Consider the following 15,986-nt stretch of genomic DNA (forward strand, 5'->3'; position numbering starts at 1 on the left):
CTATGATGTTATTCTATTATCAGATATCTCAATACGTATCAGTTCAAAACAGATATTTATTGTTATCTACTTAAGAGAAGCTAACTAAATATATAAAAGTCGCCAAACGGGCGATTCACCGGATATTCAAGTGTCGGGAATTTCCTATCGTACAGGTTTTGCGATTTGGTGTTGTTTCCATGCGTTTTCTTACCTTGACATTGACGATACTCGAAATTATTAATCGCTATATTATTCTTTATTGTTAGACTGCTATTTTCAATCTCGAAGAACAAAAGCTAATGTATTTTATAACTACAGATGTTTAAAAGAAGAATCTTGATTGCGGTTGCATGACGTCATTTGTCAAAATTCGGTTTCCTGTTTGTATTGCATTTTAATTCACATTTGTCGAACGTAATTAATTAATATGTCCGTTAATTTAGCAAAGCATAAAACTGCCTTATTACAAGCCTGGAAAGATGTTGTAGATGAAAAGTCCCCTACAGATTGGTAAATCATATCATTATTTGTTATTCAGAACACAGTATTTCATGCATGAAAATATTCAAACGTAAAACGTGTTTTTGATCCAATTTTGATGAAATATTAGCAGTTTTTTTGCATGTATTTATCACTAGTCATGTTTTTATTGAGTAAGATATTAGACGATATCTGTATTTACTCTGAATTTATTTGAATTTTTTCAGGGCTCTGTTTGGTTATGAGAAGCAGTCTAATGATTTATGTGTTGTGGGAACTGGAGGTAAGGTCTTTCGTCAAACTAATATTAAAATATTTATATTATAATGTATCTGAATTAAAGGAAATAAATAAATAACCATGTAAACTAGTTTCTTCTGTATATTGTATTTTAGTAAACTTCACTGATTTCATTAGATCAATATTTTAATTTAATTCTGTAGTTTTCATTTGTTTTAGACTATTTGACACATATTTTAAATTGATATTAAAAATAATGTTTTGTATTTACTGCCATTCTTCAATGATCAATTTCTGCATGCTTAACTTTGTTAATATTCATTCATCAAAAATTTCAAATGTTGAATTAGTTTGATTATGTTATAAAAATACAACTTGCAAAAAGTTTTGCATAAATTGTAATCTTTAGTTAAGTAAATTTAATTAGTTAGTTTAAACAGTTTAATATTTTTTTTATTTTTAAAATATTAGTATGTCAAATGGGACATGCACTTTAACCCTTTATTTACTGACGGTACTTAAAAGTACCATTTAAATCTGGCTTATATTTTCGTAATATGACAATTTTTGCTGAAGGTATTCTTAAGTACATGGCGAATGTAACCCAAGTAGCAAGAAGTTAATATAGGCTGAAAGTAGGAATTAAAAATATTTAATTAATAATTAAATTAAGATATTTCTATTAATTAAAATATTTTTATTGGGTTCCATGGGATTATTTTGCAAGAAAAGTTAACTACTAGTGCAAAAATGAAGTTGAAAAATTGATGGCAACATAATTCAGCAAATAAAGGGTTAAACAGTACTTAAAGTATATTTTATGTTGTTTTTGAAGCTTTTATATCATATAGTTTATTGGTATTTTTAATTAATAAATTGTAGCATACTGTTTTCTTTTATATCAAATTATTAAAAGTGGGGATTTTAAATCATACTAAATATGCTTAGTATAATTTTTTAAAATATGAATTGATTTCATACTGTGTTATACATATTATCTTGTATATCCCAATTATATGAATAATTAACTAATCATTGATTTTTATGTAACTTAAATATCTCGTATAATATCAGCTTATAAAAACATTTATTAATCCTTTAGATATAGGCTAAACAAAATCTGAAATTCCTCTTAATGATAATTTTCACAATACACACACACACACACACACACAAAAAAAAAAATGCTTCTTTTTTTTCTTCTTCCCTCCCATATGTTTAGAATAAAAGATTTCAGTTGCTGCTAGTGTAGTCTTTCATGTATTCTTTTGTTTATGAATATCGAATGAGTTTCTTACTGTTGAATCTCACTTGAAGGTTTTTTTTAATATAAATAAATAATATTACAATTTTCACACTATTTCTAGACTGCAATTTGCTAGGTTATTATATATTCTGTTGTATTTTTATTCATATACTTCATCGCTGAATGATATGTTTGGTTTAAAATAATGTTCAGTAAAGATTAATGATTCTAAAGTTTAAAAATTTGAGATGTATATACAAGAGAATGGAAATTCAAATATGTTTAGATCATAATCAACCTATTTTTTTAAAAAATTATTTAAAATGGAAAATATGTCTTATGTAGCAATAAGAAAAAAAGAGTATTAATATATAATGAGAGTATTTGTGTAGTATTAGGGTATTTGGTAGGAAAGGATATGATAAAAAAAATTTTTTATCAAAGAGTATAATAGATTGTGAATTTGGTGATTTATTCTGCATTTGACACATTAATATGCAATCACAAAAGAAATTATATATTTCTTTCAGATGGTGGTTTGGAGGAATTAATAGATGAACTCAACAGTGGCAAAGTTATGTATGCCTTTTGTAAAGTTATTTGTCCTAATACTGGACTTCCAAAATTTGTTTTTATAAATTGGGTAAGTTCCCTTGCTTTTTAAAAAAATATTTGTATTGTAAATGGCAATTATGTTGTAAAATTCTTACTCCTAGATTTTAAAATTTGTAATTTATGTTGTGATATAAAGTTATTTAACTTCTATTGGATTTAACAAATTTAAATAACGTGTCTTCTTTATTATTTATGTACTTAAATGGCAAGTTTTAATTTTTTGTCAAAATTTGAACCCTAATGTAAGATTTACTTGAACTTGTCAGTATATGTAATGCAAATAAAGGAATATCAATTCTTATAAAAAAATTGTTATTAAATATTAAATAACTTTTTGAATCTAATTGTCTGATTCTTTATTAAACCAGAAAATTCTGGTGTTTTAATATTAATTGAAATAAAACAGCTTGAAATTAAAGATGTATATTAAGACCAATTATTGAAACCAATAATCATTCAAATAAAATTGTAATTAATTTGACAAATTCTATTGCTGAGCAACATTTACACAATTTTGGAAGTTTTTTAGTTTTGTCTCAAGAGATTCCCCTGCCCATCCTGTCGGTTCATAAGTTCCTCATGTCATAAGTTCCAAAAATATAATTGTTTCATTTGAAACAAATGTTATGAATTGTATACTATTTTATGCTGTTACAAATTTATCACAGTGTGAAAATAATTGAGCTATTACTATAATCATAAACAGTAATAAATAAGGGCAAGCAATATTATAGCCATTTGCAGATTATTGTTTAAATGCTAATTTCTTTTCCTAACCTTTCGTTTCTCTCTACTTGCTTTATTTTTAATGATTTTCTCTTTATATTGAATTCCAACTTACTGAATAATTGAAAATACATTTGGTTGTTAATTTTTTGTGACTTGTTTGGATTAATAATTAACTTGGTTACATATTGAATCCACGTTAAAAAATATTTAATTGAAGAGATGAACCAATCAATTCAATTAAAAATATTTTATTGAATTGATGAATTTATTAAGAATTTAAGATTAAAAATTTGACAAATCATAAATTAATTTTCATTTAATATCTGAATGAGTGGTATGTAGGATGCTCAGATATTTTAGTGACAGATTGTTGGCCCAAATGCAGAATATTGTTTGCTGACTTTAAATATAGAAGAACTTGGGATAGAAATAAGGTTCAGTCAGTGAAGCATGTGTACTACTTAGTATGTGTTTTAAGCATCAAATTTAGAAATGTAAAGAAATGTAATTTCATTTCAGGATAGTGAATAAAAGCATTTAAAGTTATTTCCAATAAAACTGAACAATTATCTTTTTTTTTTTTTTTCAAATTAATAAGAGTTTTGCTTGATGATCCTTTTGAGAATATTGCTTTTTGATTTATATCGTATATTTTCTTTAAAAGAAAATGCTGTAAATGTTTTAATAAGCTATCTCATAATTGTATGTAAATCAAATTGGAAGTTTCAATATACAAGTAGCACAGGTACTCAGACTGTGGAGCTTATGACTATCTGAGATTATTGTTAGAATCTATGATATATATATATAACTTTTAAGATGGATAAGAAATAAATCTATTTTAGATTGAATTTATGTTTTTAATTATTAGATGAACGTTTTGTGATTACACTGATTTTTATCCTAAGAAAGAATTCAACAGGAAGCAAGTCTTATACTTAATGAATGATTAATGTGATTAAATGTTTTATTATAAAACACTTAAAAGCTTTAAAAAAATTGAATTGATAAATGTTAGTATGATTGGTGAATGCATGTGTATGTATGCACATGTAAATAATTTCTCTAAAAATAATCATTCTATATCTACTGACTTTTCATATAGTCCTCCCCCCCCCCTTTCACAATTTTAATGTATTACCAACATAGAAAAAAGATTTTAAGCTTGAAAAATATGTCGGATTTTCTAAAAATATGTTTGAATGAAGTATTCAAGTGCAATTTGATTCTAAATCAATTCTTCGGGCCATTATTTTATATGTATTTGAAAACTTAGTGCAAATTTAAATTAAAATAAAAAAATTAATGAAATGATTAATGAAGATTTCTTCAGATTCCTATGACGATTTTATATGCACGCATGCAAACTATCAAATGTTTGAAATTCATTAGTTACTTAGCCATAGAATGTCATTAACAAATTATATGTTTTTTTTTTATATGTTGCAATTTTTATTTCTGTGGTTTCTAAAGAGAATACAGGTTAAGATATTTCTAAAGAAACCAGATAGAACTCATAACTAAGATTTTCACAGTCAGTAGAGTAGATTAGATTTGTAATAACTACTACTAAGAAAAGTGAAAATATATGTTTCTTCAACTTTAAAAAATATTTTAATGTTTTAGTCATTAGATGTTAAACTAATAGTAAAAGATAAACTTTTTATCTATAAATTATTTAACAATTTTCTTTTTTCTACTTTTAGCAAGGAGAGGGTGCTCCTCTGAATCGCAAAGGGGCATGTGCTAATCATGTACTTGACATATCCAATTTCTTCAAGGTTTGAAAACTTTTATAAAATTTTGATATTTTTACATAATACATATATCCACATAAGTTTTAAAAGTACAAATAGTGTATATGGAATTATTCCAAAGTGTTCTAACAAAGTTTCAGGTAGGACAGGCTTATTAAAATTAATTGGTTTAATCATTTTTACTTGGTACATATATTAATAGAAATATTGTGTCATGCTAGATTGAATTGGCCTAAAATGAATTGTCTATCTTTATTCCAGTTAACAAATATAGGAAAGAATTTTGCAGTAATGCTGAGATGAAAGATATAAATTTAGAGTATGTGGGCTGTTGATGGATGAATAAGAATATGTTTATATCATATATTCCAAGTTATCACATAGCTTACTGTTAGCATTGTGTTTTAGAGTTATTATGCAACTTGGTATTTCACAATTAACCTTTGTTTATTTTGAACATCTTCTACAACAGGATATTCTCATTGTTCGATAAATTTATTTCAGCGTAACTTTGTTTGTTATTCTTCATTAATAACACATTTCACATTTCTTCTTGTGTCATACTATCAATTATGTTTTGATTTATATTGCAATTTGTCTGATTCTTTTCAAACTGTTGTAAACGTTGTTAATTTTATATTATTTATATTCTATACTTTTCAATGAAATATTTAGAATCATTTGCTGTAGCAAAATATAAATTCTGCAGTCTAATAATATAGAAATAGGATTAAATACAAATCATTTTTATAGTTATTTAAGAGGTTTATACCAAAGACAAATTATTTCTAAATTTTATCATTTTTACATATTGTAGCATTTATATTTTTAACTGTGATATTTTATAACTTTATTACTTATATATAAAAAATAATTCAATAATTGTGGAAAAGAATATTTATTTTTATTTTATTTATTAGGGTTCTCATGTTACAATCAATGCAAGAATGGAAGAAGATGTTGAACCATCTTTAGTTTTAGAAAAAGTTGCCAAGGCATCTGCTTCAAAATTTAATTTCAAAGAACGATCTGATCCAGTAGAAAATATGACTCCAGTGGTGAGTATATTTTCAAAATGGTTTTACAAAAACTTTTATCATACATTTTTCTTTATTGATTTTTTTTTTAAAAAAAATCCCTTTCAAATACATATTTATATTATAAAAATTAATCAGTCATTATTGCTATTACTAAAAAGTTCATCAGATTTTTAAAAATTTAAGATTTTTAATATAATGTAAATGAATAAATATAAAATTCAATATAGCCCTCTAGGTTAATATCTCAAAACAAAGTTTCCTGTCTTATCTGAAATGTATTGATTTTTGCTTGAAGACTTTGTTTAAATGCCAAACAAAAATGATTTAAGTGCATAATATTACTGAGTTAGCTATTTTTGCTTTTTGTAAATATTCATATGTATGTTTGCATCTATAAAAATCCTTAGTGTAACATACTGAACAATTTTTCTTCTCGAAAATGATAAAGTAATTAAACATTTTTGATTATAATACTTTTAAAAAGTGGGAATTAAGTTTTTTTTAATTTTTTTTTTAAATATTACAAGCAATTTCACTTTAAAGATTTTCTTAAATATCTATGTATGATAATTTTTGTTTGTGCATTAAATTATCAAAAATGGTTTTAGTGTGTAATATTACTCTGTTAAATATGTATGTTTTTTGTAAATATGCATATGCTATGTTTGCTTTTTGTAAATATACATATGTATGTTTGCATCTATAAAAATCCTTAGCTGTAGCATACTAAACAATTTATCTTGCCTAAAATGATAAAGTAATTAAAAAATTTTTATTATAATACTTTTAAAAAATTGGGAATTAAGTTGTTGTTGTTTTAAAATTACAATCAAATTCACTTCAAAGATTTTCTTAAATATCTATATATAATAATTTTTGTTTGTGCATTAAATTAAACTGGATTTTTAATTTAGGGTAGTGTATACAAACGAATTATGCCAACTAGAGAAATCAACCCAGTTGAAAGAGAAAAATTCTGGATGAAGGAACAGGTACATTAATTATTTTTTTCTATGTGAAAGGATTTTGAATATTTAAGCACATTTTGCAATTATTTAACATTTGAATTTTTTGAATATTTTACAAAATGTGTTCAATATTTTTATGAAATGAAGAATGATTTTATTTACATTGTAGGAAGAAGAAAAGAGAAGAATTGTAGAGGAAAAAAAGAAAGCTGAAGACGAAAGAAAGAAATTAGAAGAAGAAAGGAAAGAAAGAGAAGTATGTATTGTTTTGAATTTTTGGTTTTCAGATTATAATCTAATATTTATTCAACAATTCTGTATTTAATTTTTATGTCTTCATGTGTCTACTCTCATTGGCTCTCAAAATTATTTTAAAATATCGTTTAACTTAATATGAAACATAAATGAAAATGCAGAATTAATCATAAACTTATCTACATATTATCACTTTTAATTGTAAAACATATGGCCATTTATTAACAGTAACTGCAGAGAAGGGAAATACAAATGCTGAATAATCAGTAATTTTTATGGCTTTTTTAATTACTAACTTCTTTGGCAACCACCCTGTTTTTAAAGAATATTGATTTTTTAAAATTTCATTGGAACCTATATATTAGTTATCATTGTCTTACAACTAAGAGTTTTTTAATTACAAATTGTGATATTTGATCCCTGCAATTTGCCTCCCTGTTACTTTTCTTGTTTACTAGCTGCATGAATGCCTCTAAAGAAAACATAGTGATATTAAAATAGCACAGCACATGCAATATCAGCAACATGTTAATCTGAATTAAAAATCAGCAACTAAAATATTTGATATTGTTGCACATATTTTGTAATATACTTATTATCTCAAGGGAAATTGTGTGCTAATTTCACTGAAAAAATTGATTTCGTAAAAGGAAATGTATTAGGATATAATCTTACTTTTCTAAATAGAAGAGAAATACACTGTTATATACTTATATAAACAGTGAAAACGGTTTGAATTTTATTGCAACAATTGGTGCTATAATAAACACTTGCAACAATTGTAAAGCAATAATAAGCACTTTTTCTATTATTATGAGAAGAAATTTTCTCATGCCTCATGAAATTTTCTCATTAAGTGTGTTCGTGTATCTCATTTTGTGTTAAAAACGTCATGTTGCAGATTCTTTTACTTTATATGACGGCAGATTTTATTGTACATTTTTTTTTCTTTTATTCTTCTTAAGAGTAGTTTAATTCCTTGTCACTTAGTGTTATTTGTTCCTTAATTTTATTAAATATGAATTATTTGAAGGGATAAAAACAGAGTTGGAAGAAGAAAGCAATTTATAAAAAGAGATGTACATAGTATATATATTAGAAATATTCACTATTGTCTATTTAATCTTAAGTGTGTTTAATTTATCTTGCATCAAAAACAAGAAATATTTCATAATATATAGTTTAACGCCATGAAAGTCACTGAAACTAATGGTAGATTTTAGAAAAAAATATCATTTTTGGTACTATATAATATGAAATAAATGAGATGTAGAGTTATTTATATGTATCAATGTATTTAAAATGTTTAGGGTAGCAAAGATATTTTCTTCCAACTCTAACCATTGCTCTAGTCTTGGCATATCATGTGAAATCTCCTGACCACTGGATATGACATTAAAGGTTGCTTGTTCCTAATCACTTCCATTTTCAAGAGAAATCTAAAAAATACTTCATTACACTTTTACTATGAGCGGAAAAGAATCAGGGTTGAGTTCCCAGTTAAAACCATACACTAATTTAGCAAATTTTAGATGCCTAGTTAACTCATCAATGGTTACCAATCCTCCACCATCCTTATTTTTTAAATAAAACTTATAATTACTACTTAATTGTATTTATTAAAAAAAATCACAAAATTCTCTAGCCTTGCATCAATTTCCCTATTTTTTATTTCATATGTAAGTTTGTGGTGCTTGGATTTGCCAACATTACTCAATTGCCCTGCATTTCCCTATAATTTTGTAAGAAATCTCAAAACACTACTGCACTGTAGGTCTTCTTTGTTGGAAGAGTTCAACACAGTCCCTCAAAGTCAACTACCCTATCGATTTTGTTTGATTTAAAAGTTATGACTTCAAAATATATTAACAATAATCATCTGTATCCTTTAACTTTCAAGTTAATACAAATTAAAATTTTTTAAATCAGAATAAACTGAAATATCACATTTATAATTCAAAAATCAATATTCTAAAATAAAGCCAATGATAATTATTTCTTTCACTGATCTCATTACTTTAGGTATATATATAATATAGACACTGATTTTTTTCTGTCTTATCAAAGTATGTAATCTTAAATTAAATTATTTATCACTTAAAAATATGCAACTTACTGTCGGAAGTCTAAAAATCTGCTCATATTTGGTATTTTATTGTTTTAAAAATATTTTGTAATATTAAAATTGTTACTTCCATACAAATCATTTTGTTTTAAACACTAAATAATTTTGCTTATAATTTTGAAAAGAAATGCCCTTTGTTCAAATGTTACTTGTTTTTATTTTTCACTGCTGTTGAAATTCTGTGAAATAATGGCCAATTTTTATCGTCAGACTTTCGAAATTATTAGAACTATGCTATTAAAAACAATTCAGATTATTCCTATGCTTCATTTCAAACTTCTAGTAAGAATTAATTTTTCTTAAGAAAACTAAATGTTTTTATACAATCAAATGCTTATTTATTTTATGCTTTTAAAATACAGTATTAACTAAATATTAAATACTGGTATTATTTTCTCCTTATTGATTTTAGTTTTGCTTTTCTTTTAGATAAAAGATACTGTTGCTAGGGATGAGTGGGTGAAAGAGCGATCACAATCCATAAACAAAATGAGAGAAGCTGAAAGGAATGCTGATAATGTTGCTAGAAATATTGCTCAAGAGAAAAAACAATGGGTAAACTAACAATTTTACAATTTATTATTGGTGTGATTTAACTCATTGAAATGAAGATAAACTAATGTTATTTGTTTAACTCATGTAGGAAAAACAGTTAGAAGATGATGCTAAGGATGAAAAGGCTAGAAGAACAAGAAGTGAAAATTTGAGAAGAGAAAGAAGTCATGTAAGTAATCATCACATTTACATGTTTGCAGTTTGCATTTTTTGAGATATCTTGATCAAATCACAGAACAAAATGTACATATTATTTAAATACATGTTTTACATTAATCTGCGATACTATGTCTTTTAGATTCTTAATGTGAGATATATCTTAAAATTGCATTGGTGTGGCTTATTTTATATATTAAGGTGTCCTGTATGTTTCTTTCCTTTTTTGATATGAAATTAATGCACAATATTTGTTGTTTAACATTAATTTATTACATTACATATGAATTGATTTACTCTATCACTACTTCCATCCCTTAGAAAGCATTATTATATCCTCTTTTCAAAAATGCTGAGATTGCTTGTAAAATATTCCTGAAGGGGATTTTTGAATTTACTTAATAATTGAAAACTGTTTATTTAGGAGATAATTTTTTTAATAACAAGAGACAAGTTAAATTTGGTAGTCAGAATAATGCAATTGAATGTTTCAATTAAAATGTAACAGCTTTTCTCTAGCAGCCAATGAATTTCATTGCTTCATCAATTCTGGACACTTTTGTGCTATTTTGGATATTAAATTATCAAGTTGATTGCTAAATTTGGAAAATTTGAGGGTTTCAGCTTGAGGAAGGCAGCTTATAATACTAATATTTCTAGTTCCTCCAAATGGATGAAAGTTGTTGTCCCCCCCCCCTTCTCTGAATAGAATCCAGGCTTTGCTGTAATCGAGGATGTATTTCCTTAGCCCAAGTGCATTTTCAATGCATAGTTTCATACCAAATCTCACCCGCTGTAGCAAACTTCTTGAGTAAAGGACTCCTCTCATGTCACTAGAGAAACGATTTGCTCATTGAGATATGATTCATTATGTGTAGGACCTAAACTTCATATCAATTAACATATCCCATTCTGATCTGATGATTATGTTCTACTGTTCTGTGTTAGTAGCATCTTCAAGCTTGTGCATACTATTTCTGTGTGCATGGTTTTGATAAAATTTTCAATCATTTTGCTGGGCAGTCATGGTGATCTAGAACTTTCAAGTCAAGATTGCTAGCTCTAAGTCTCTTAAACCAATTGTGGATAGTCCTTGTACAGCACCAATCTCACCTTTTTTTAAAGCAATGAAGCATAACAAGTTGCAAATACTTTCTTTGGCTGTCCATATTCAATAGTGTAAAAAAAATTTCTTTTAATAAAAACTGTATCACCAATGTAACATAATTTTAAAAAGGCTTTAAGTTTATTGGAATTGTTGTCATACACAGTAGGGTTTATACGAAACCCGACTTTTTGAAAAACCAGTTCTCAAATTCGATATTTCTAAAAAAAACCGGTTTTATCCGGTTTTTGAATTTTTGTCAAAAAAAAAATTGAATAGGGAAAAATAAAATATTTTTCCCTGTTCTATTTTTTTATTTTATTTTAATTTATATAAAATAACAAAAAAACGAAATCAATATCAAAGTCAAAATATAAAAAACAAAATTAAAGATTACATATACATATTACTTACTCAAAATAATGAAAACTCAAACAAAAATTTCAAATAATATTTATATTATTTTCACTAATTTTAATTTCTCCTAAGAAAATAGGATTTTAAAAAACATAAAATATCCACTGAAAGGTGGCTAAGTCTCCTTCTTATTTTAGACACAATATTGTCTGAAATTGAAAATACTCGTTCACTAGTTACTGAGTTTGGCATCAAATTACAAATCTAAGTTTTTTTGTTCTTTTATTTGTTTGTTCAAATAATGAAAATTCAGCTTTCAGTGTCTTTGGATTTGTAAGTTTTTCTTCAGGGTCTTCAAGAAATTAAACAATTATATTATATCCGACAATTATTTTATGAACTGCTTTCAAATGATTATGTAGATTGCTCGTAGATGATCCTTTGCAGCTCAACATTTTATTACAATGATTTCAGATTGCCTTGTCTATCCCGAACTTTTTGAAATTATCTCAAACTTTATCTAAAAATGAAATTAAAGTTATTGAATAAATATTTTCGGCGTTTATTTTACAATTTTATTATTTTAACTATTAATATTAATGCAATTTAAAATAATCTAATCTATACATTTTCTAGGAATTTTGAAAAAAAATAAACACTTCTTAATCTAATTCCGATGCTTGCTGAAGACATAATTTATGTTAAAACGTTGCGAAGAAAATATGGAATATTTTAACACCCTGTATTTTATTTAAAATTCCAATTTTATTTTAATTGAGTATTTTGTATTGATATGGCTAGTTCAAGTGGTGTAGTAAAAAGGCTTTCAGGAGTGGTACGAAGAAAATTTTATATGATATTAAATACTGTGATGAGGAAGCAGAAAATGGGGAATTATTTATTCCTTTCACACGTTCTTCGAAACGAGCCAGTCAAATTGCTGACGTTTCTGTTAGCACCAACTTCATACCGATAGACAAAACATCCAGCGAGAAGCAAGCGATGAACTTTATCAAACTTTTGTTTCACCTAGAAAAAAAAAGGGAAAAGGGATGTTCATGAAAAACATAAATTGACGAATTCGAGGCGCAACTTTGTAGTGCACAAGAACTGGCCAACGCAACTTGCAACGTTGAAAAAATGTGTTTGCTGCCCGTTGCATAGAATGAATAGCAAATCAAATAAGTTCAAAATTAATTTTTACATAATATGAATTCTTAAAACCGAATGTGATAATTCTTTTCGAATGTGATAAATTTACTTTAAAAAACCGGGTTTGAAAACCGTCAAACCCTAATACACAACTAATAAATCAGCCTGAAAGTTTGTATAAACATAGCCTATTGAAGTCAGTCTGAAAAAAACTGATTAGACACCTTATTTTATAAATTATATATTAAGGAGTGCTATATATTTACAATTTTAGAAAAGAGATATAAATTCTGTGGTTTTTATCCAGTTGCAATTCTTTTGTTAATCAGAATTTTCTGATAAACTTTTTTATCAGTGCATGCAAGTCTCATCAAATAAGTTTGGATATGCCATAAAACTAAAATGAACTTCTCGACATTTTGATTTGTACAACTAATTGATGCGACTGAATAAATTACTTAACTGCTTATTATATATATATATTTATTTTCAACCTGTTGAGGATTTACTGGAAAATTTCATGATGATAATCTGTTATTAATCAAATTGTGTTCATTAAACTTTCTTCTCCCTTTCTATAAATGTAAAAATGCTGCATTTTAGTTGTGCATGAGTTTAATAATAGTTGTTTGTTGAGGGGGGGATTGTAGCTAATTTGCATGCATTTAGTAATGTATTTATCTCCATTTTTTACTCAAAGAGGATGGAAATTTTCATATCAAATATGTTTTATATTTTTAACAGGAAGCTCAAACTTTGATTTCCCAAAGAACGATTAATGCTAGAGCTATATTTGAGCAAAACACATGTGCTGGGCAAATGACTAATGTTCAGACCTCTAGACAACCCAAAGTCCTGCAGGAATTTGAGGAGAGCCAAGCGAAATACGAAGCTCAGTCAACCTCTCCAGTTCCTACTACTGGTGACAGCTATAATTCTCCAACAATTGAACACGTTCCTGTAGAAAAAATAGAACCAGTTCATAGCCAAAAAGTTGAGCTAACTTCGGCAGCTTCTCCCCCTGAAGAATTTAACTACACCAGGAATTTGTTAAAGGAACCTCCCCGGCAGGATTCGGAACTCGAAGTCAATGCAGAAGAAGAGCAGAATTGGGATGGTAAAATACTTTTCTGTATTGAATTTTGGAAATTCCATTATTTGTACCCATTAAAATTTGTTGATTTATACTTGGGAATATTTTCTATATTGTTTTCCTTCTATTTTTGCATATTGCATTTAAACTTTGTCTTGTAAATATGCATGAAAATTTTCTATAATGTTTCATTTTGCTTAATATGTATTATGAAATGGTTTCCTATATATTCCACCATTATATCATAAAATCTGTTACTTTATATAATTTCTAGCTGTTTCAAAAAAATAATGGACGAAATCTCTTTAAGTACAATCCTTGTGTGTAATTTGTGCTTTTCCTGGTGCTTTTTAATCATTTTAATATGGAACTGAAATTCATTTTTTTAGTGTGATAATTTGAAATAGAGGGATGAATTAGATTTTAACAAGCTTGGTTCAAACTCATGAAGTTTACGTAAATGTAATTCTTATCTAATTTCAAAACAGGATTATCTAACTAAACATAAGAAAGAAAAAAAATTTTAATTGTTACTGTTTGAATAATTTCTATGGTTATTAAACATGAACTAATTATTTAAATGTTTAGTAAACCAGATTTTTTATGATAATCGATTGGAAAACATTTTTTTTTACATTAATTTAATACATGATTCAAATTTTTTTCAACAACTTGAAATCAAAATGATTTTTTATAAGTAATTTTATGAAGTAATATTTTTTGCATAATAATTCCTACTCTGCTTTCAAAATTTTCAAAATATCACTTGACATTGTAATTCGAAGTTCTGATTTATACAAAAGAAATATTTGCTTTAATTTGTTTACTTTCAGCTTTCCAGTTAAAAGTTTTGTACCTAATTTTTATGTAAATTTTTATGCATAAAATTATTTGTTACATATTTTGTCATAACATCTAACTAGCTAATAGAATACTATCATATTTCATAAAATTGCTGTAGATGTATTTATATTGCAATATATCTACAATCATTCAAGTAGTTCACTCAGTTTTCTGCCATGCCATATGCCATGATTTTATGTTTAATCTTTGTCTTGTAAATATGATTGATTTAGTTTCTTTTGTACATCTACAGTGTAGCATTTAGAATCATTGCACTTGCTTAAATTGCTTAACTTTTTAAAATTGATTTGTAGTACTGCCACATTCTATAAAATTTCTTCATTTTGATAATTGAATGAATTTTAGTTTATTTTTCCTTGCCTCAGAGCCAACATTGGAAGCTCCCCCTAATGTTCGAGATCCATTAACTGAAATGATGGCAGAGCATGGAATAGTTAGGACAGTGGATGGCACTCAAGCTTTAGATAGCACTCAAGTCATTACTTCAGCTCCTCTTGGAGATGGTCTGAAAGCTCGTGCTCTATATGATTATCAAGCAGGTATTTGCCATTTTACTATTAAAATTAATCATTCTGGTTTATTATCAAATTAGTTCACTATTACATTAGAATATCGCATTATTTTACTATGTGCCAACTGAATTTTGTCAGATTTTTATCTTTTATGTAAAATTATACAAACAAAATCTTTCTAGCATTTATAACTTTATTTTTAATTAAAATGGCAAAAAATTTTTATATAAAAAATGTAATATTTTATATTTTTGAAAAAATTAACTCTTCCAGATAGTTACTAAAAATTAAAAAGTAAAAAAGAATTCATTTTAAAATCATAAATAATTTGAGGTAATCAAATTTATATTTACAAGATATAAAAATGAATGTCTTTGTTTTCAAAATTTTTATTCAATGGTTTTATTGAAGCACCATAATTTTTTAAATCCTGGGATCAGTATAAAAATATTACATTGGTAAATTACAGTGAGTAGAAATCTTGTCTTTAAAAACAGAGTACTAGTTAGTTTATCAAAAACGATTTTTTTTAATGTAATACTTGCTACCTTTAGCAAGTAGTTCAGTTGTCAGCAATATTGAATGTATTTAATTTCAGATAAATTTCTTATGCATTATGCATCCTTTAACAAAACATTTTTAATCTTCACACTGTTAATCTAACCCAACCTGATCAAAACTAATAGATTTTGATTGCCTTCAGGAATCAAAGAGTTAAATATGCATGATGCATCCTTTAACAAAACATTGTTAAT

At 26.2% G+C, this 15,986-nt stretch overlaps 1 protein-coding gene across 1 annotated transcript in view; it reads left to right on the forward strand.

Moving 5' to 3' along the window:
* LOC129965662 (drebrin-like protein) overlaps window positions 1-15,986 on the forward strand; it is a 19,781-nt gene continuing 3,795 nt past the window's right edge. Inside the window, exons 1-11 of the mRNA XM_056079759.1 lie at window positions 1-492; window positions 690-745; window positions 2,479-2,591; window positions 4,999-5,073; window positions 5,970-6,107; window positions 7,004-7,081; window positions 7,227-7,313; window positions 9,867-9,992; window positions 10,081-10,161; window positions 13,507-13,879; window positions 15,085-15,258. Coding sequence (XP_055935734.1) covers window positions 410-492; window positions 690-745; window positions 2,479-2,591; window positions 4,999-5,073; window positions 5,970-6,107; window positions 7,004-7,081; window positions 7,227-7,313; window positions 9,867-9,992; window positions 10,081-10,161; window positions 13,507-13,879; window positions 15,085-15,258 — 1,384 coding nt within the window. The 5' untranslated portion in view covers window positions 1-409. The remainder of the gene's footprint in view (window positions 493-689; window positions 746-2,478; window positions 2,592-4,998; window positions 5,074-5,969; window positions 6,108-7,003; window positions 7,082-7,226; window positions 7,314-9,866; window positions 9,993-10,080; window positions 10,162-13,506; window positions 13,880-15,084; window positions 15,259-15,986) is intronic.

This window comes from Argiope bruennichi, chromosome 4 (assembly GCF_947563725.1).
Source record: "Argiope bruennichi chromosome 4, qqArgBrue1.1, whole genome shotgun sequence".
NCBI classification, from domain to species: Eukaryota; Metazoa; Arthropoda; class Arachnida; order Araneae; family Araneidae; genus Argiope; species Argiope bruennichi.